The sequence below is a fragment of the Amblyomma mixtum genome, chromosome 8 (assembly GCF_055824585.1).
Source record: "Amblyomma mixtum isolate Tamu chromosome 8, ASM5582458v1, whole genome shotgun sequence".
In the NCBI taxonomy this organism is placed as follows: Eukaryota; Metazoa; Arthropoda; class Arachnida; order Ixodida; family Ixodidae; genus Amblyomma; species Amblyomma mixtum.
In genome coordinates, this window is record NC_143019.1 from 105,997,555 (window position 1) to 106,020,295 (window position 22,741).

The following is a 22,741-nucleotide window of genomic DNA, read 5'->3' on the forward strand; positions in this document are numbered from 1 at the left end:
TCTCTCATATTTCACTCCCTCCTTCCTTCGTTCCCTCACCGCGCGATTCCGGTACCCACAAAGAAGTGAGACAGTTACTGCGTCTTTCCTTCCGAGATAACCAATCATGAAGTGAGATAGTTCGTGTCCCATTTATTTCCTCAAAGCCGATTTCCACTGTTTTGTCCCAGCCCTAGCATCCCTTCGCAAGAGCGAGTGACGAGCTATGCGATAAGGTTAGGACGGCAACAACGCTAAGGATGGGAATGAAGAGCGCTGGTTTACCGCCCTCAATCGACAACGCAAGCGCAGATCTGAAAGAACGACGTCTAACGCGTTCTTTCCACCGTATACAAGCTGCATTTGAACAGGCGGTGGTGGTGAAAACATTTATTTAGTAGGGACAGGAGGTATGTTTGGATCAGCCCGTAAGGGACCGATCCTCAAAGTTTGGGATCCCAGTGGCGGAGGCCGCCACCCCGGCGCGCCCGACTACTCGGCGGCGGCATCGAGGGACCCTGGTGCTGGTGCCACCCAGCACCAGGCGCCGGCTAGCTCTGCGCATACGCAGGGCGGGAGTGCGCTGAACGCAACCTCGAAGAGCTTCCAGCAACTCCGGTGGCGGCCGCAGAACACGCCGCGCATTGAAAAAGATGACATCGTCGTGGTGTTGAAACCAAGAACCACGGTCGACCTGAAGGCAACTTTTGGTCGTGGACAAGCCGGCGCTGCAGTCCGCAGCATCCTCGGGGACGACGCAAATGCTGGACTTGCGGTGTGGCCCGTTTGGGACCAAAACGTCCTTGTGTGTGCACTGAAATCAGTCGACGCCGCGGAGAAGTTACTCCGGGATATTGTGCTGCCGGTAGGGGAACGCGAGCTACCGTTCCGGGGCACCCTAAACTCTCCGGTGCGTTCAGTCGAGGCGTCGTGACTGTTTCGCCAGACGAAACGTCTGAAAGCGTTAAACGAAAACTCAGTGCGGAACAAAATGTGGTGTCTGTGCGCAAGCTAGGGGGAACCCCGGTTGCGGTGATCACCTTCGCGGGGACCAAGGTGCCACGGACGGTGTTCTACAGCTACGAACGCCTACCTGTTCGCCTGTACAAGAAAACAGTGCTAGCATGTCACCGCTGTGGCACAGTGGGCCATCGGGCCGATGCGTGCCCGCGACCGCAGCCGGGACGCTGCAAACGCTGCGGAGCCCAGGTTCCCGATGCCACACATGACGGCCCGACCGAACATGACTGTGTTCCGGGCTGCCTCATCTGCGGAGGCGGCCACCCTACAGGAGCTCCTGGCTGTGCCGGGCGGTTCCGGAAAGCCATCAAACCTAGTTCCCCATCCGGATCGAAACCGAAGACAAAGACGGGGCCCAAGCAGGCTCCTCCGCCCAAGGCCAAGAAAGCGCCAGCCGATCAGAAAACCAAGGCCAAACCCGGCACATCGAAACCTGTCAAGTCCGGGACCCAGGCGGTGCCCCCGGTCCTCAACGCCAGGGACTTCCCGCCCTTGGCACCCGTCCAACCACAGGCGAGCAGTTGGAGTAGGGCAGTCTCCGGGCCCCCTACCCGTCCCTCCCCTACCCGTCCCTCCCCTACCGAAACCGGCCTCCAGCAGCAGGTAGAGGAGCTCAGGCGCCAGAACCAAATTCTAGCGCGCAAAATTCAAGAATTAGAGGCCAAACAGGCCGGGTAATCCGAACCAATGCAAGAAGCTGAGCCAGATGACGAGGATGGCGGATCATCCGTAACATCTTGCCTCACTAGCGTCTCGCGGCAGAGCGGGGACACGGTAGTTGGATCTGGTGGTCGCGTCGCCGGCCTAGAGGCACTGCAGCGCCAAACCGAGCAACTGGAGGAGCAAGTGGCGGCCCTTCCGAATCAAATCATGTCAGCAGTCCGCGAGTCCTTCCAGGACATGTTCAGGGCAGCTTTAACGCAAGCACTTCCCGGCCTTATGGTCCAGGCCACTGACTCGGTCCTTAAAGCCGTGCAGCCCTGGTCAGTACCCAAATTAAGAACGCCACTAGCTGCGAATCCCCTCACCTCAAACGTAAGACAGCCTCCCGCCAGGCAGCGGAGGAACGTGGTTCAGGCTCGACACCTGGTGGGTCGGTGCGGCCCCTCGCTGGGGTTGCGCTGGCTCCCGGCCAGAGCTAGTCAGCTCGCCCGTAAATAAATACAACAAGATGGCTAGCAGATCTAATAGGAATGATAAAAACCTTGGAAAATTCCAAATCATCCATTGGAACTGCAGGGGTTTTAGAGCTTGGAAAAAACGGTCACACCTCCAGCTTTACCTGCAGTCCCTAGGTGACATGCCGGCACTCATTGCCCCGCAGGAGCCCGGCATAGACGCTAAATTATCAGGCCACAGCACCTTTCAGGGGAACCCCTCTACGTGATTCCTGGTGAATAACGCTTACACCGTGGTTCAGGTCGACTTAGACTTGAGTACCGAGCAAGAATATACAATGGTCCGGGTACTGCCTCTCAGACGCCGCGACCCGTCAATACATATCCTCAACATATACTGCCCTCCGCATAAGCCGCGCGTAATTTTTAATGAAATCTTCCTTCGCGCGATAAATATGGCAGCCAAAAAGCCTCTAGTGATCGTTGGAGACCTCAATGCTCACAGCGTTCATTGGGGCTACCACTTCGAACAGGCAAGAGGACGTAAGCTGGCGGAGCTCATCTCTACCCTCAGCCTCACGTTGCTCACGGACCCAGCGTATCCCACATACCGAGTGGGGAATTCGGTAACCCGCGACACGTGTCCAGACCTATCTCTCGGTAAAAATGCTATAGCGGCTGTTTGGGAGAACTTGGGAGATTCTCTAGGCAGCGATCCCCTCCTTCTCCGGATTACACTCACGGCGAAGGCAGCGCGCAAAAAATGGGGTCAGGCCAAGCAGACCGATTGGCACAAATTCCGAAATCACACTATCCCTCCCGTACTATTTTCCGGCGGCTACGCGGAGTGGGCTAACCACATATACAACATTCAGAAACAACACGTCACAACACTACAAACCACCGAAGAGATCCCCGCAGCGGACACCCACCTCCTGCATTTGTGGGAGGCGCGCCGGAGCTTAAATAAACGGTGGAAAAAGCAGAAAACTAATCGAAAATTACGTGACCGCATAGCCAAGCTCACAGAGCAGTCTACAGCGTATGCTGCCGAACTCTCAGATTCAAATTGGATAGCACGCTGCGACGCCGCAGCTCATCAGATGAGCTCGAAGGGGACGTGGCGTCTCTTTCGCAGTCTAATCGACCCCTCCCAAACGAGAGGGGAGACGCAAAAGCAGCTCCGGCGGGCTCTGCAAGGGTATCAAGGTACGACGGCGCAACTTGCGGACACTCTGTGCGACAGATATCTCTGTCGTACGGAGGACCCGCCTGGGCCTGAGTACATGTACTCTGGCAGGCCTAATGAAACACTTGATGCCCCTTTTGAGTTGCATGACCTTAAGGCGGCCTTAGCAAAAATGCGCCGGGGTACGGCTCCGGGACGGGATCACATAACAGTGAACCTGTTAGCGAACCTACCGGACTCAGCCTACCTCCATTTATTAGAATACATCAACCAGATCTGGGACTGGCGTCCACTCCCTCCCGAGTGGAAAACGTCACTTGTGACGTTTATCCCTAAAACAGGTAAGGCCGTGAATACGGACAACCTGAGGCCCATATCACTGACCTCATGTGCGGGGAAGCTTATGGAGACGATGGTTCGGGATCGCCTCTCTCCATACCTGGAGAGTAAGGGCTTCTTTGCAGTCAAAATGTTCGGGTTACGCCCCCACATGTCTGCACAGGATGTCCTTCTCCAGCTGCACAGGGATGTAATACGACCCACTATTATGCAACACAATGACAAAGCCATCCTCGCCCTTGATCTGAAAGGGGCTTTCGACAATGTTAAACACGGAAGCATCCTGGCCAACTTGAGTTCTACCGATTGTGGGGCTAGGGCCTACGCGTATGTAAGAGATTTCTTGACTAATCGCCAGGCCTTTCTTCGGATTGAGGGCGAGGAATACGGCCCTTACATGATGGGAACACGGGGTATCCCTCAGCGAGCGGTGTTATCACCGCTCCTGTTCAACATAGCTATGATGCGCCTCCCAAGCCAACTGGCCTGAGTGGAAGGCATTCAACACGCGTTATATGCAGATGACATTACAATTGGGACCACTGAGGGGAGCCTTGGGGACATGGAGGCCCGCCTTCAGCAGGCCGCTTCCAAAGTCGATGCGTATGCTATTGACTGTGGGCTCCAATGTGCTCCAGCGAAATCAGAGCTTCTGTATGTCAGAGCGAACCCAAAGGATAGGACAGCAATTCACATCTCTCTGTCAGGAGGTCCTATTAGAGAGGTGGAGGAGCTCCGTATTCTGGGCCTTTTCATTCACCACAGACTCAAACCGGACTCCACCATTGTGAAACTCAAGAGAGTAGGCGAACAGGTAGGGCGCATGATCCGCCGCGTTTCCAACAAGCGGGGCGGTCTGCGGGGCAGGGACGCGCTTCGGCTCGTCTATGCCTTCGTGACTAGCCGGATCCTGTACGCCGTGCCATATCTCCGCACTGCTAAGCAAGACGAGGCGCGAGTAGACGCCATCATCCGCAAGGCAACTAAGCGAGCTCTGGATCTCCCGGTGGCTACCTCTAATTCCAAACTCAAGGCACTGGGGGTGCTAAACTCCTACCAGGAGCTGCGGGAGGCCCACCTCGTGAACCAATACACGCGGCTCATGCAGACGGCCCCTGGGCGCCGACTGCTAAACCGCTTACACATACAACACGACTGCACTCCAGAGAAGGCGGAGCGTATCCCAGTACTGTGGCGCCATATGCTCTGGGTCTCCCCGCTCCCCCGTAACATGGACACCGACAAGCACGAAAACAGGCGACAAGCGCGGGCTCGGGCTCTTGAGAGACAACACGGCTCCCGACCCGGTGTATATTATGTAGACGTAGCAGGGCGATCGCCCACGGGATTTTACACGGCCGCTGTCGTTCACCAGGAAATGCACGTTGATGGACTCTCTTTTCGAGCCCCGAATTCAATGCGAGCCGAGAAAGTAGCGATAGCGCTTGCTGCCGCCCACGCCAATTCGAGAATCATCATTACGGACTCCCGAAAAGCATGTGATCATTACTTGGCAGGGGAGATCTCCCCCTTAGCTGCTTGTATTCTAAGACGGACTGCCACTGATCCAGCACCCAAAAGAATCATTTGGGCCCCTGGCCACCAGGGCTTACGAGGTAATGAGGCCGCTGACGCGGCTGCCCGAGCGCTTATTCACCGGGCTCCTCATCCCAGCTCTTCTGGCTCGGAGACTAACCAGCCGCTGCTGCGATTCAGGGAACTTATAACGCATTATAGCGACACCCACAGTCTTTTCCCGGCCCCTGCAAAGGGGCTGAGTAAGACGGAGGAGCGAACTTTAAGGCGCCTGCAGACAGGTACTCTACTCTGTCCTGCAATCTTAAAGCATTACGATCCTAACACGCATGGGGCGATGCCCGCACTGTGGGGAGACCTGTGATATCTTCCACATGGTGTGGGCATGTACTCAAAATCCCCACCTCCCCCCTTCCCCTACCCGTTCCAGAGAGGCATGGGAGACTGACCTCCTCAACTGCTCCTCGCTTGAGTCCCAAAGGGCTCTGGTGAAACGGGCGAGAGACGGGGCATTGTCCTGCGGTGTCCCGGACTAGGGACGCCGACCATGTAGCGCCGTGTAGCGGGGCCACTCTGTGGCTCCCAAACTCTATTTCAACAATTAAAAGTTTTCACCACCACCACTAAGGCATGTTGGGCCTGTAAGTCGTGGAAGCCGAGCAGGGTCGCAGGAAGTTACTAGCACGAGGCGGCGACTTCCACGATTGCCCTATCCTCGCGATCTCGCGTGCCATTGAAAACTCAAAGTTGTTTTTTTTAGGAAAGGAATTGGCGCAGTAACTGTCTCAAATTTCTCGGTGGACTCCACAACGGCGCGGTAAGGGAAGGGGTAAAGGAGGGACTGAAAGAAGAAAGGAGGGAGGTGCGTAGTGGAGGTCTGCAAAAAAATTGGCATTGGCTAGCTCTGCTATGCAAAGATATATGTAGCGTGAGGTGAGGGCGAGGTGTCAGAGGAGGTGGTGACGAAGCGCGGCTACGGCCGCTTACCTGTTTTTCAGCCAGCATCCGCTTTAGCGGACGCGGTTGTTGCTGCGACGCGCGTCTGTTCTTTTCTTTTTCTCTTTCCTCTGTTCTTTTAACTCTCCCCTGTATACACGTGGCAGCGGTGGTGGATTGGCTAGAGCCAGTTAGCAGGCCCGTGCAATTTTCTTTCATCCTTCTCTCAGTCGCAACAACAACAACGAGGTGTCCACATCTCGGTGGACACCTGCACCAGAGGCAAGGTGCATAACTGCCCTCTTGTAACAGTGAACACCTCAACCATTCTATAAGCTAAGTGGGTGGTGGTGGTGAAAACATTTATTAATCATAGAGAGAGGTGTTGGGGGTCGTGACCTGAAGGGTCACGCCCTTACAACCACTAGGTGGGATGCCTAGTCAGGCACACCATTGGCGTTTGCCGCAGCCCGGGCGCGCTGCGTTAAGGCCCTTTGGGCCTCGAGGGTGCAGCAACCGGACAGGGTCGCCTCCCAGTCCTCTCGGGTGGGGTTCGGGATAGGGGGTAGGGATGGGTTCTGCTGGCAGGCCCACACCATGTGGTAGGTGTCAGACACCTCCCCACAGTGTGAGCACCGCCCGTCGAATTTAGGATCGAAATGCTTTAGAATTGCCGGGCACAACATCGTGTTGGTGAGCAGGCGCAGGAGTACCCGCTCGTTGTCCTTCCCCAGCCCTTTGCATGGGGTGGGAAGAGTTTGGTGCGTGGATTTGTAATAATCGCATATTTCCTTAAAAGTGTAAATCGGATTGAAATGGAAGTCCTGGTCGGCGTCGGGTCCCGTGGGAAATGCCCGGAGAGAGAGCGCGCGGGCGGCGGCGTCGGCTGCCTCATTTCCGTGGACGCCTTGGTGACCTGGAGCCCAAACGATAGATCGGTGCGCGGGATCCGAGTCTCGGCTACAATTTTGGTAAATACGATAAGCTAGGGGAGTAACCCACCCTTGCGTGACGTTTCGACAAGCCCCTCGTGAGTCGGTGATTATGTATTTGGAGGAGGTGTCAGAGGCTGCCAAAGCGATGGCAACCTCTTCTGCGTGAATTGCTGACTGGGCCTTGAAAGTAAGGGCGTCTACTGTTTTACCCTCGTGGACGACCGCGGCCGTGTACCATCCCCTAGAGTCCGGTCCGGACGCGTCCACGTAGAAGACTCCTGGTTTGCTCCGAAAATGGCGGTCCAAGGCTTCCGCCCGCGCCAGGCGCCTGCCATTATGATCCTCTTTGGACATATTGGTGGGGAGAGGCCGCACGTGGAGGGCGCGTCTCCAGTGTACGGGAAGGCGGCATCTCTCCTCTGTGAATTGAGTGTGCTGGATGTGTAGTCGGGCTAAAAGGCGGCGACCCGACCCTGTCTTTGTGAGACGAGTGTATTGGTTGTTGAGGTGGGCCTCCCGAAGCTCCCTAAAAGTGTTCACCATCCCCAGTGCCATAAGGCGGCTGGTAGAGGTAGAAACTGGGAGGTCCAGCGCTCGTTTCATGATTTTGCGGAGGATGACCTCGAGGGAATCCTCCTCCTGTTTCCGCAGGTGGAGGTAGGGAGTCGAATGCAAGATTCGACTGGTCACGAATGCGTTCGCCAGCCGCAAGGCGTCTTTGCATCGTAACCCACCGCGCTTGTTGGAAACCCGGCGGACCATGCGGCCCACCTGGTCCCCCACCTGCCGGAGCTTGGCGAGTGTTGTGTCGCAGCGTCGCTGGTTGTGTATGAAGAGTCCAAGGACTCTGATTTCCTTGGATTCGCGAATGGGACCGCTTTGCAACGAGAGATTGATTTGGGTCGAGCATGTGCGCGAGGGACGTAAATGCACGAATTCCGATTTCTGCGGGGAGCATTGCAGACCACAGTCTCGAGCATAACGATCCACTATGCTGGCGGCCGTTTGCAGGCTAGTCTCCATATCCCCCAAGCGTCCTTGCGTAGCCCAGATGGTGATGTCGTCGGCGTATAGCGCGTGCTGGACCCCTTCGACCGCACCAAGCAGGGCGGGTAGGCGCATCATGGCAATGTTGAATAGCAGAGGGGACAGCACCGCGCCTTGTGGAGTCCCCCTCGTTCCGAGCAAGAAAGGTCCGTGCTCTTCGTCCTGTATTCTGATGTAGGACAGTCTGTCCGTGAGAAATTGTTTAACGTAATTGAAGGTATTGGTGCCGCAGTGAGTTTGACTCAAATGTGTGAGTATGACCTCGTGAGTTACGTTATCGAACGCTCCTTTCAGGTCGAGCGCAAGGACAATTTTATCGTTGTGGGGGTGTGTAATGGGGTTCAAGATTTCGCGGTCGAGTTGGAGCAGGACATCCTGTGCGGATCTATGTGGGCGAAATCCGAACATGGTGTCCGCGAAGGTGTTGTGTTGTTCGAGGTACTCGGACAGCCGATCCCGCACCATCGTCTCCATCAATTTTCCCACACACGAGGTGAGAGAGATGGGGCGGAGGTTGTCCGTGTCGATCGGTTTGCCGGCCTTCGGGATGAAGGTGACAAGAGCCGTCTTCCAGTCAATGGGGAGCGGAGTTTCCCCCGTCCAGATCGCATTGATGTATTCTAGAAGGCACTGGTACGCTGATTCAGGAAGGTTCGCCAAAAGTTTGACGGTGACCTTGTCCCGGCCCGGCGTGGTGCCCCTCTTCATTTTGGCCAGACCCGCCCGCAGATCGTGAAGCTGGAAAGGCTTGTCCAACTCCGAGTTTTCCCTGCCGGCGTAGGAGTAGGCCGATCTGCGGGCGTCCTGCGTTGTGCACAGGTAGCGATCCCGGAGTGCCTGTGCCAACTGCGTTGCATTTCCTTGGAATGCGTGCATGGCTTTGTGTAGTTGCTTCTGCGTTTCTGTGCGGGTATGTGTTGGGTTAATGAGGGCTCGGAAGAGCCGCCAAGTGTTGCGGCTCGACATCTGCCTCGCCGCCGTGTTGCAGCGATCTACCCAGTTGGAGTCAGCGAGTTGGGCCGCGTACTCTGCTGCCTGCCGGGTGAGGTCCGCAGCGCGCTTTGAGCTTCTTGTTGTGTTTCTGGCGCTTCCAGCGGCGCGTGAGGCCGCGGCGCGCTTCCCAGAGGTGGAGGAGGTGGTTGTCCGCGTCCGTGACCACCTCTGTAAGCTGTATCTGCTTCTCGTGGGAGCGAAGGTGCGATATGACTGACCGGGACCAGTTTGCGTATCCTTGCTCTGTGATAGTCGTGTTGGTGTCGGATGGGAAATTTTTGCGAAAGGTGGTCCAATTGGGGATGCGTGCTAGTGTGGTAGGGCGCTTTAGGGGGCGTGTATAAACAGTGGTGTTGATGATGCAGTGGTCGCTGCCGAGGGTATCCTCGGCGTTGATCCAGTCTGCGTGTCTTATGTTACGAGTGAAGGTGAGGTCCGGGCATGTGTCTCGGGTCACCGAGTTGCCTACGCGGGAAGGAAATGCCGGGTCGGTGTGGAGGGTGAGGCGCAGTGTGGACGCCAGCTCCGCCAGCATGCGTCCGCGCACTTCCTCCTTACGATAGCCCCATAGCTGACTAGGGGCGTTGAAGTCGCCCACAATCAGTAGGGGGTCGCGGCCCGCCTCTTTAAGTGCACGGCTAAAGAGGTCCGCGAAGGTCACTCGCTTCACTTTCGGGGAGCAGTATACATTAAGTACGTGCAGGGGAGGATCCGATCGGCGAAGGGGAAGTATCCTTACCATAGCGTACGAGTACGGTATGTTGAGATCGAGGTCGATTTCGGTGGCTGTGTACGACTTGTGTACGAGGAGACACGACGAGGGGTCTCGCTGGAACGTCACGTAGTTAGTCAATTTTGCCGCCGCTCCTGGCTCCTGGAGGGCGACCACGGCGGGTAAAGCCTCGAAAGTTTCTAGGTAGAGGCGCAGGTTGGCGCGTTTCTGCCGAGACTTGAAGCCTCTACAATTCCACTGCGTTACGGTTACCAATGTGTGTGTTTTCGGAGGAGGGGAACGCTTGTTAGGCCGTGCCGCCATCATTAGGATTAGAGGTGAGAGACGGGGGCTGATTGGACTCTGGCCTAGAGCCAGCACTGGGTGGGGGTGTGGCGTTGGAGTCCTGCGATACCGCGTCTCTGGGATTGCAGATAATTTTCTTGTGCGTATTGAAGGCTCGGATCCCCTCGAACCGCCGACTGGTCCGGGTGGTTTTTGATTTCATGCAGCGGCTTATGGCTGCAGGGACTGATGCCGAGCATTTGGACTCCATGCAGTTCATAGCCGTTTCCACCATTTTCTCAAGCTGGGAAGTGAGACGCACCTCCATCGCGGCCATTGCCGACGCGAACGCGGGCGGCAGTTCGGGCTCACTCTCCATGGCGTCGGAACTCGGGATACCCGTCGCGGCAGCTAACTTTTCTTCTAAATTTTGAATTTTGGCGAGCAGTTGCCCGATCTGTGCTCTAAGCTGCTCATTTTGCCGGCGGCTTTCGACATCTACGCCGTAAGCAGAGGAGGGGGAAGTGGACGAAGGGGAGGGAGGAGAGGAAGCGACCCCTGCCCAGCTGCTCACCTGAGTGTGCTGTTGCTGCGCCGGGGCCCGGGCTCCGGCAGCGCCACTTGGTTTGAGGGTGGGAAAGTTCTTGGCGTAGTCTCCGCTAGAGGGCGGTGGCGGTGCCTGCTTTTTCTTCTTGTTTTTCTTCTTTCTCTTCTTCTCTCCCGTTGACTTCAGTCCGGGAGATGAGGAAGCCGCGTTGACGTTTTCCTCGAGCGAGCCGGTGGCGTTATTGCCACGTACCGCGCCGCCATTGGCTCCGCCGGTGGTGGGATCTTGTCTGTTTCCAGACTCTGGCTTTTCGAATCCTCCATGTCGAGAGGGCTTGACACCGGCAAGATGAAGTCGGCGGAATTTCGCCGTGCAATCTTTCGAGCCCGTGGGGTGGGCTAGTCCACAGATTGCACATGTTGGGTTGCACTCATGTGGCGCAGGGCCATCCTGCGTCACAGTAACATTTTGGCCGCAAAGGCCACACGTAGATGAATTTGGAGTGGGGCAAGTGTCCGTGCGGTGTCCCACAGTACGACACTTTACACAGGCGGGAACGGTTCGCTTGTATTCTCGGACGGGGGTAAGTTCCCCGTTGTAGTGGACGTACCGCGGGACCACCTTACCCACAAAGGTGATCACCGCGATGGACGATTTTCCAAGGCGGCGAATGTTGGCAATCTGCCCGCCTCGCCAGGCAATTTGGGCGGTGAGCGTTGCGCTGGTTTCCTCGTCGGCGATGCCTCCGATGACGCCGCGGCATACGTCTCCGGTTTGTTTCAAATGCCCGTGTACGGGCAGGGTGCCTTTGCTCGTGGTCAAACTGATATCGCCGATCAGGCGATCGGCGAGGTGCGGATTTCGTACGCCTACAACGAGAAGATTCTGCTCCCAGGCGGGGACGATGTTGAGAATGTTCTCGGCAGCAGAGATGCCGAGGTGCGAGTTCAGAGCTTTGCCCAACTCACCACGTCGGAAGGTGTTCCGTAGGTCGGCGGTGACTGTGGGCTTGAGGATGACAACGTAGTCTTCAGGGTGCATCTGTGGCATAGGACGCGGCTTCCACTGACACGACTGGGCTTGTTTTCTAAGTGATGAGGCAGGCCCGTGCGTGAGGCCTTGCTGCGTAGCTTGGGAGGCCATCGATGTGGCAGCCTGCTTGTTGGAGCCGGCTCTGCCCCGCCGGTTGACGAGTTGGAAGAGCTCCTCGTGCTCGAAACGGGCAGGTTCCGCAGGAGCTTCAGGTTGGGTAGCTGGAACAGTCGTCCAGGCCATTTCGGAAGGGTCGTAGCCCCTGAGAGGGGCTTGAGAAGCCATCTTGACAAGTACCGAGGGTGTCACCGCCGCGGGAGCGACGCAGCCGTTAGGCGTAGCGTCCGCTCCTCGCGGCAAAGTGGAAATCTCCCCTCACAATGCGAAAATTGGGCCCACCTGGTGAAATTTGGTGGTTCCAGAGTCCTGGTGATGTTAGGAATCCACTCGTTCAAATTTCAAGAGAGGCCGAATTGATGCGCCGCAAGAATTAGCGACACTTGACGGAGCCGATATGGCATGCGTCCCTTCGCGTTCTAGCGTCCGCGTGTCCTCGGAGGGGTGGGAGGCAGCTCCAAGCTAAGTGGCGGTAGTGACAGGTGTGCGCTGCATGCGTTATCATTGACTACGTTTTGCCTTAGGTGCCGTGCTGAAGCCATAGGCCGTCGGCGTTCGTTGTGTTCATTGGCGTTGGCATTGACCACGTTTTACACTCCGATCATTTTAAGGAAACGAAGTGCGCGTAATGGCTTCCTTGGTCAGTGGGCGCCTCAATCGTGCTTATAGGTACGTGGGGTGATGAGAGAGACATGTGGGCTGCAGGCGTTGACAAGGTTGTGCCAGAAACGCTGCGCTGCAGCCATAGGCCGTCGACGTTCATTGTGTTCATTGGCCTTGGCACTGTCAACGTTAAACACTCCGATCATTTTAAGGAAAGGAAGGCGAGCGCGTGCGGTAAGGCACGCCAGTTGTGCGTAGTGACGTCACTTGCTCCTCGCGCATGCGCAGCACGGCTCTCCAGGAGCCACGCGAAACTGCTCAACCTAGGCCTATGTAGCGCACGCTACAATAATTTCGGCCACCTGGAGATCTTTAACGTGAACTGACATCGCACATCACACGGGCGCCTTTTGCGTTTCGCCTCCATCGAAACACGGCCGCCGCGGTAGGGTTCGAACCCGAAAATTCCGGCTTAGTAGCCAAGCACCCTAACCACTGAGCCACCCCGGCGGGTGCTTGCCATTCGCACCCTGCTGGAAGCCGTCGCCTTGCTTTCGTAGACCGCACTCCAGTAGAAGAAATTTTGAGGGTGAGATTAAGCTATCCGGCCCCACACGAAGTCGCAGCTTTCAAAGCTCTTCTGAGCTTCTTTCCTCGCTCAAAAATTCCTCACCCGCAATCCCTATTTTGTGCGGAGTTGGAAATCAATAGTTAGCAGTGCCTAATGTCTGGCTCCCTAGAAGGGGCTAACTAAGGATTTGAACAAAAGCAGAGAGGGAAATAAAAAATGATGCCCAGGCTTAGCTTGCTTAAGCCAAGAATGCGTTGCATATTGCGCGGTCTTTTTGCGCGAGGTATTGCCTGGCGGCACTCGATTTTCTCAGCAGCTTTTCCCCCGTGACGTATGGATGGATGGATGGATGGATAGGAGCGCCCCCTGTGAAGCGGGGCGGTGGCAACCGCCACCATGCTCAGCCGTTTTTTGTTTTGTTTTTTCCCTTTTCTTTCTTTCTTTTTGTTTTTTCTTTTCCCTTTGTTTTTCTCTTTTTTGTTCTGTTTTTGTTTTTTCCTTTCCTTTTTTTATTGTGTTTGCAATTCTCACCAAGAATTGCCATCATCTTTACCTACGGTTTTTCCTCCGGCTGTCGTGACGTCACGTCACGTGGTTTGGTGTCTGCCCGGCCGCGCCCAAGGGCTGAACTGAGTGATTGCAATATGCTACGCATAAAAGGAAGAGAGAGAAAGGGGTTGGCGGGCTATTTTGCACATCGTTTTACACAAAGGGGAGCAATTATTTTTAAAGGTGGTGCTCAATGCTTTTGTGCTGTTGTGTAGCCTTTCAGTTGAGTGGCGAGCTCTGGAATGACTCGTGGTGTGAGGGCAGGTGTTTGCCTTTTTCTTCCAGTGTTTGTGCAATGCTGCCGGGTTTTTGTTTTTCTGCGTCTTACGATTCAGATAACATGTTGATGACTGTCACTAAAAATCACGCTGAAATTTTCCGCACGACCGAGCAGAAATGTTCCGACCACCCCTGACAAAAAGAATGAAAAAGTGTTGCCTGCTTCGGATTCAGGAGTCCCTACATTCTAGTGCGGAGGTCTCAGGTCCCTTGTCAATACTGGTGGGGTGTCTGTGACCCTCGAGACCCCCTGACTTCGGCTCTGTATTATTTAGACCAGCCTACTCAAATGGAAATTGAAAATGCTTAATTTGAGGTGCTGAGGATTCAAACGGCTCGCAATTCGTTGATCCTGGAATGAACTCCCATGGAGCGACTAAATACTGGGCGGCTAGTCGAAACGAAAACTTCGGGTTTTCGGGTAGCTGCACCTAATGGTCTGTAGAATATGACATGTTTGTTTCAATGATCTGCCAAACAATTCTAGCAGCAGGCATTTTTCGTGTAGCTGTTCACGACATGACAAAAACGACGAGATTTACATGAAAGGATTCTGAATTATCAGGATCGCACACTTTGCTAGAAAAACAGCTGTCTGCCCAAAAATTTTAATTCAGTGTTTATTCAGTTCATTATTTTGTGCCCGTTCCATGATGAAGTACGAAGTTTCAATGAATGTTTTTAAAAGTGGTACGACAATGCAAAGCTCGCTTGATGTATTCGCCGTGTTTCCTAATCAGATTTGGGGGCCAGGTATTTAGTTTCGTTTCAGTTGAATAGTGCGTCACTAATGTCTTTTGCTTATTCACACCGCCTCCTCTTGCGCATGTGCTGCTGAGTCAATCCCTTCGTTACGGCAGGCACATTTGCACTGGACAATGTGGATAGCAGAAAGCTTTTTCGCAGTTGCGGTCTTTAAGGAACGAAGCAGAAGCCTTCAGTGAAGGTCATCTTGGTTCAGGTGCCCTGTCCCCTTGCACAAAGGATGAGAGTTCTTCCTGGATTATCCTCGAAAACGTTCTCATGCGAAGAGAATTTCGTGTGAATGCATTTTTGCATTAAGAACTCAAAATATGTTAAACATGTACGAAAACATAACGATGCCTGTTGACAATATCTCTAACATAATTGTTATTTGTAAACATGCCCCTTCGCGCTATTAACCGTCAAAGTGACATGGCAGATCTTTATTCTGAGGACAGATTGAGGACAGATCTTTATTCTTTATTGAAGGATTCCTGCAGCGGCCGAAGGCATTATTGCAGGCAAGACGTACAACGGGAGAGAGAGGGAGACTTTAATGAGTACAGGAGAGGTATGCCCTAATCAGATAACGGGGCTATTCGAACAACACGTGGAACACCAATACACGCCACAAAAGTGTGCACACACTCGCGTAATTGAATGATGAAGTCTTAGGATAAAATCAATTTATGAATAAATGCATAAAACGCTTCCACAGATGTGCAGTTAGACGTGTTTTTAGCTCTGTTCTTAGTACCTAGTATCCCTTAGTACTCCTCTTTGTACCTGCTCTTAGTACCTGGGGTTTATACCTGAACACCTATAGAGTATGCAAAGACTGAATCAGACATGCTATGGACATCCAGCAGCCGATCGTGGCTTACTAGGTTATATCCCCTTTTTTCATATCCACTATATTAACCTAGCACTTTAACCTCCTGTTAACCTCCTTAACCTGTTAACCTCCTTAAGGTGTGTATGAAGATGATTTTTTAAGGAGAAAAGTCAGCTTCGGCCAGAGCGCCAAGGCACAAGTTATTTTTCGTTACATAACGTGGAGTCAGAGACCCATTGCTCAAGCATTTCTTCCAAGCTAAGCCGAACATCAGGCCAGGTACCCATTGGAAAACGATGTGTGCCCGGCGACATTGGGGATCGAACCATGCCTTGTAACGCCTTGTAACTTTTTTCGGCAGCCTTCAAGTGGGATCTGCTCGGAACTCCAATCTGCATCTTGCAGGAAGAGCTCCAGTACCCATCACTAAATGCATCATCCATTTACACCTCTGTTCACGCCAGCAAAACGTCCGCCACTCCTCGTGCCCTGCACGAGAAGCGAAGAAGACCCAGTATGTCAGTTGACTCAAAGCATCGTGGAGTACAACGAGGTTTTGTGGCACGTGGGCCTTGAAATAAGAGAGGAAGAAGGCGTCGGTGATCTGGGCATTGCCAGTCCACCGGGCATTCGGCTCACAGGGCTGTGGTTGCAAGAGCAGAGTGAACGTGAAATCCTCGCTGTTAATATTATCCACGACATAATCGCGCAGCACCGCTGCATCGTGTCAATAGAGCTAAATTTCGTGCTCGCGATTAACCCACTAGTTCTCAGGATACTCGAAAACAAACGCAGTGTCAGGAACCTGATTATCTCGTACATCCCTTGCATCCCGTACTGGGAAACGAATGTGGTTGAGGTCTTGAGAAAGCTTGCCAGCCCCTCGGGAAAAAATGACGCAGCTTTCCCGCCAAAATGCACGTCCTTCGTCAGTATGCCACCGTTTGAAGCCCCATTGCAACGAAAGAGAACCTTCCTTACTACCCTGGATGTTGGAGCTCTGAAGATGTGCAGTGACTTCGCCCAGCAATTGTTCGACATGCTGCTGCAGAACAACACCGTCAGCGAGTTGACCGTCGGAGCGTCTGTTTTCACGTCGGACAGCTTGGTCCTCCTGGACTGCTTCGCCGTCTACTTGGGTAAGGAAGGCTCTGCGCTCAAGAAGCTGACTATGGTCACGCCCCTCCTCCCCATGAGAGGCCTACAGTCCTTGGTGATGGCCATCCTGGCGGCGAAGACGCTGGAGGAGCTGGTCGTCCACACCGATATCTACTCCATCTCCTGCGCCGAGAAGAACGCCCTCTTCGTCGAAATAGACGCTCGAAACTGCTCCCTGCGGGACCTCAGGGTCACGTGCCCACGACGCCGCGCCTTTCCCTCTATGCCCGACTTACTGAATATTTTCCTCGGAGACGCCGCCGCTAGGATTGATCCCTGGCTCTCAGCGCTACAAAACAATACCGCGCTCTCGACTCTTGCTCTAGACCTCGTGGGGCTTTCGAACGACGAGTGCTGCGCATTCTTCCGTTCCCTGGCGCTGAACAACGCCCTGAAGGACGTCTACATTGGCTACCTTCCATCATGGGCTGACATCAAGGACATATGTTTCATCATTCGCGAATCTCGCTTGGCCAAGGCAGTTCACATTGAAGATTACGTCGTGAGTGCCAGAAGCCTGCCGCGTTCCCCCCAGCGGCGTCGGCGACGCCGCGAAACGCAGAAACGGGAGCCTAAGAGCTGAGCTCTGAAATGCGGGATACGCATAGTTGATAGCTTGGCCACACATCCTTAGAGCAACAGCGTCGAATCATGGCATTCGGTTTTGAAGCGCGTGCTAAGAGCTATGTGCTATGAGCATCATAAGGACTCGGAAGCTTGCCTGCCCGCATCTATGTTTCCTCTCTGCTCAGTGCCGCATGAGGCCACGGGCTTCAGTCCGGCGGAGCTGGTTTACGGGTGATCGCGGAGATCTCCCCTTCGGATGTTAAGGGAGACTAGGGAGGGAACCGGCGACGGTGCTACCATGGCGGAATATGTGCTGAGCTTGTTTGATCGGTTCCACTCGTGCCAGGAGATGGTAGCGAATAACATAAAGTCCGCGGCGCAAATAGCCAAGTGGTAGTATGGCCGCAGTGCGCGCCAACGAACGTTTGCTGTGGGCGACAAAATGTTGATTTTAGGTGCTTCACGGGCAAACTAGCTCGCTGTTCAGTGCGAAGGGTCAGCCAAAGTAGTTGACACGCTATCAGGCGTTAACTATACGGTTAAGATGGCAGGCCGGAGAAAGGAAACGAGGGTTTATCACTCTAATCTCATGAAACCTTACAAGGAACGTGAAGCCATTGTCCACCTTGCACTAAATGTACAGAAAGAAGTGGAGACAGAATTTGTGTTTTCAGGGGGCGAGGCCGAATCACACCCCTTAAAAAACCTGCTCGAGAGGATTCGTGCAGTGGAGAGCGTGAGCGCACAAAAACAGGAAGACCTGGAGAGACTACTGTACGAGTTCCAGGTTGTTTTTTCGGACCAGTCAGGGAGGACTGATTTGATAGAACACGACATTGAACTAATATCACACCAAGCCATTCGCTCTATCCCGTATCGAGTCTCGCCGCAGCAGAAGGAAATTTTAGCTTGTGAAATAAACGGATGCTAGAGCTGGGAATTATTGTTCCATCAGAAAGTGTATACGCGTCTCCTCTCGTGCTAGTGCAGGTGCCTGGCAAGGATCCGAGACCTTACATTATTTACCACCGGCTAAATATCATAACAAGCGACCAGATGTATCGAATTCCTAATTTATACGAAAGAGTGGAGACTGTTGGCCAGGCAGCCTATGTGTCAACCCTTGACTTAACGCGGGTATCCCGGCAAGTACACCTGATAGAACGAGCGAGCCGTTACGCGGCGTTTATCTCGCCCCTGTCTACTTTCTGACCGCTTGGCTTTGGGCTAAAAAACACCCCCTTTTGCTTGTCCTGCTTAATGGATCGTGTTCTCAGGGGGGGGGGGGGGGGGGGGGGGGGACGGAAGACTTTGCGCTTCCTCACCTCTATGACATAGCGGTTTTCTCGCACAGCTGGGATGATCATTTGCGTCATTTGTGGGAGGCATTGACCCAGGTACAGAAAGCCTGCCTCACAGTCAGGACGGAGGAGCGGCTCACTTTCCATATCTCTTTCCATATCACTTTCCATAGCTCCGGCTCACTTTCCATATCTGCGACGAATCGCACCAAGCCGCCCCTTCTATATATAAAATGCAACGCCGGCTCCTCCTTCTGTTGTTGCAACGCGGTTTCATCGGCTCCTCCACTGACGTCAATCATGCCTGACGGCGTGGCGAGCCGTGCTTCTAGCTGCGGCGGTTGCTAGGCAACGGCTCAGCTCGCGGTTTGGCCACCGGCCACAGCGAAACGGCGAGAATACGGCCAATGTTGGTCGCTACGAAATTCGGCAGATACGCTTAAGACTGTTGGTCAAATGTTTAGGGGAAACCCCCAAGGTGGAGTAAATTTGTAATAAGGGAGTAATTACTCATTGGCATCCACCCAAGCACAGCCATACGGCTACAAAGGAAAACTATACATGTTTTCTCAGAAACTTCGTAGTTAAAGAAAAAAAAAGTTATTGATCAATTCGCTCTCGCCCTACCATAAGCTTGCCTACCCGGTTAGCTCAGTTGGTAGAGCGACTGCTCCGGTGTAGCGGTGGTCCCGGGTTCGAACCCCGGACCAGGACGAATTTTTCTTTAACTACGAAGTTTCTGAGAAAACTGTATAGCTTTCCTTTGTAGCCGTATGACTGCGCTTGGGTGGATGCCAATGAGTAATTACTCCCCTATTACAAATTTACTCCACCTTGGGGGTTTCCCCTAAACATTTGACCAACACTGTTCCCACTTCGAGTTATTGATCAATTCGCTCTCGCCCTACCATAAGCTTGCCTAACCGGTTAGCTCAGTTGGTAGAGCGACTGCTCCGGTGTAGCGGTGGTCCCGGGTTCGAACCCCGGACCAGGACGAATTTTTCTTTAACTACGAAGTTTCTGAGAAAACAGTATAGGTTTCCTTTGTAGCCGTTTGGCTGCGCTTGGGTGGATGCCAATGAGTAATTACTCCCTTATTACGCTTAAGACTGCTTACTTGCGGGAACGCAAATGCGTTACTATCCTTGGCTGCACTGACAGCCACCCCCACACACCACCCATAACGCTGAACGACGAGCGGTTGCATCATAATTTCATACAAAATTTCATTTTTAGGCAAGGAAATGGCGCAGCAACTGGCTCACACCTCAGTGGACACCTCAACCTGGCCATAAGGGAAAGGGTAGAGTCCGGCAAGCCATACTATTGAAGGTGCATATACCATCGGTTCGAATCCTTGTCTCAAACTCTCCTAGAACTTCACTAGCACATGTGTGTTATATATGTAACAAAAAATCTTACGACACCCAGTGAATTAGGTAAAACGAACCGTTGCGTCACAGTTTTGGTGCGAATGTTGCCAAGAAAACTGGCTCCACATGAAGCTCGGCCATTGGTGATTATATGTCAATCAATCAAAAACATTTTATTTCAGAGCATTTCCTACGGAGACAAAGCCAGAAGGCTAATATAGCCTGACGAAGTCTCTGCACCCGTTTGGCTCGTACAGCGTCGCAAAACGGTGCACTTAACATAGAAGGTGAAAAAAAGCAAGCAATACTGCACATAACTGTAAGAAACTAAAAGGAACTGGTATTTCCATTGGCGACAACTTTTGCAAAGAAACACAACATAAACGCAAACAGCTGTGGGATTCTGCCAAGAAAGATCGAGACGAAGGACAAAAAGTGCGACTTGAATATAATAAACTGGTTATAAACGGCGAGGTTTTCTTCTGGGATGAGTGCAATGAGTGCCGAAGTAAAATTCGTGGTACCAGAAAACGTCCACCTGTGCGGGAACAGGAATGAATTCAGGCAAACCAGCAATTAACGTCCTTTCGACTAATAAATCTGAACGCTAGGAGCCTGGTCAATAAAACTGGTGATTTAGAGTACTTATTAGTTAATTATGATCCACACGTAGTTACCGTCAGTGAAACCTGGTTACGCCCGGAAATAGCAGATAGCGAGCTGGTACCTCCAGGCTACAGCATAGTTCGTAACGACCGGGAAACTCGAGGCGGGGGCGTCGCAATAATCATAAAAGAAGGCATTCAATTCACACGCGTCCACGGTATCCCAGATCACGAAAGTGTTTGGTGCCAGATAAATTTAGATAAAACTTCTTATCTTGTAGCAGCGCTCTATAGGCCTCCAAATGCACCAGTTTCGTACATAGAAAAATTGCAGTGTTACCTAGAACACGTGAAGCCGAGAAAGCATAAGCTGATCCTTTCCGGAGATTTTAATCTAGCAGGCATTGACCGGAATACTTTGTCAAATAACTCAAGAGAAACCGAACGCAGTGACTTGCTCCTCTGGATATTGCCTTTAACAACGACTTAACACAGGCGGTGACTGAGAATACACGTGTAGCAGGCACTGTTAAATCAACGTTGGACTTGGTGTTCCTAGACGGGCGCATCGACAACTATGAAGTAAATGTCGATGAAGGTGTGTCCGATCACAAACTTGTTTTTATACAGATAAATGCGCAGCCTGGATTTGAAAGGCTAAAAGAGAGAGTCGTTCATGTACCTGATTTTGATAAAGCGGATGATACCAGTATTATCGACCACCTATCTTTTTCCTTGGACAGTTTTAAAGAAGAAGGTGACGTCAATACCATGTGGTTAAGATTCAAGGACATAGTTTTCCACTGTGTTAGCTCATACATTCCAACAAAACGAAAGAAAAGAAACAAACATAATCCGTGTATTTCGCGTGATATCATCCATTTAAAACGAAGAATTAATCGTCAAAGAAAGAAAATGTCAAAAAATTATAGCTTAATCTCTCACTTATCAAGCCTTTTACGAAAAATGCTGAGAGAAGCCAAAACAAAGTATTATGATGTGACATTAACTAATTACATGAAATCTTCTCCCCATCGATTTTGGCGTCACTTGTCCCAGCGGGATAACAACTCATATAGCATTGTTATCGGCGATCAGGTGATTACCGATTCTTCTGTGATTGCGACCGCTCATAATAAGTTTTTTCAGTCTGTGTTTACCACCCCAGCAACAAACACTGTGTCATCGAATTTGTCGTCACAAATACAAGAATCAACAATGCCAGATATTGAGCTCACTTATGAAGGCGTGTTATCTCTTGTACTAAATATAAACGTAAAAAAGTCTGTTGGACCGGACAGCATACCAAACACCTTTTTACGCAGGTATGCGGAATGGGTAACCCATTATCTGATTATTATATTCAAAACCTCACTCGAACAGAAACAGATCCCAAATGACTGGCTTACCGCTAAAGTGATCCCAGTACACAAAACTGGGAACCGGCAGACAGTTGAAAATTACAGGCCAATCTCTTTAACTTGCGTTTGTTGCAGACTTCTAGAGCACGTAATATCAAAGGCAATCTATACACATCTTGAATCAACAAAAGCTTTTTTTTCAAATCAGCATGGTTTTCGGCAACAGTTGTCTACTGTAACACAACTAGTAGAGACCGTTAATGACTTCGCGAAGGCTCTGAACGACAAGCAACAAATCGATGCAATATGCCTTGACCTTTCGAAGGCTTTTGACAGGGTCCAACATAGTGATTTAATTAACAAATTACTATTAATGGGTATTAATCATAAAATCGTGCACTGGATATCAGCTTATCTAAGCGGAAGAACTCAATTTGTCGAAATCAATGGTAGTAAATCAGAATTATTAAACGTAACCTCCGGTATACCCCAGGGGTCCGTCTTGGGTACCGTTTTATTTTCAATCTATATTTAACGACATTGCTTCCCATATTGATGTAACATAAAGATGTAACAGTGAGACTTTTCGTTGACAACTGCCTGCTCTACTGTTGTATAAATAATACAGATAATCAAAAAGCGCTTAATGATGCTCTCGTAGCTGTCGAAAAATGGTGCCAATGGTGGAAAATGAAAATCAACGAAGAGAAAACAGTAGTTTTACGCGTCACGAACAGGACCAACCATGTTCATGAGTACTGTTATACGCTAGGATCTACCGCACTTACCACAGTGGAAACACTTAAATACCTGGGAGTCCTCATTTCTAGAGATCTAAGCTGGAAAAATCATGTACTAAAAATCTGTTCAGCCGCTGAAAAGAAACTCTGGTTTTTGCGCCGAAGATTGAAACTGGCCTCACAGTCTGCCAAGCTAGCTGCCTATTTAACTTATGTACGACCAACATTACAATATGCCTGCATTATATGGGATCCTGTAGAAAGTGGCTT

The 22,741-nt window shown here is 52.1% G+C and overlaps 1 protein-coding gene and 1 pseudogene across 1 annotated transcript; both read left to right on the plus strand.

Annotated features, from left to right (window-relative positions):
• Positions 1-2,299: 2,299 nt before the first annotated feature.
• Positions 2,300-5,717, plus strand: LOC149333798 (uncharacterized; annotated as a pseudogene).
• Positions 5,718-15,796: 10,079 nt separating this feature from the next.
• LOC149333799 (uncharacterized) lies at positions 15,797-17,107 on the plus strand. Its single transcript, XM_089557803.1, has one exon. It carries the CDS (start codon positions 15,797-15,799, stop codon positions 17,105-17,107), a length of 1,311 nt encoding a protein of 436 aa, XP_089413929.1.
• Positions 17,108-22,741: the final 5,634 nt, after the last annotated feature.

Bases quoted from the DNA above. Each gene is read 5' to 3' on its own strand.
- LOC149333799 (XM_089557803.1), top strand. From the start codon at position 15,797: ATGCATCATCCATTTACACCTCTGTTCACGCCAGCAAAACGTCCGCCA.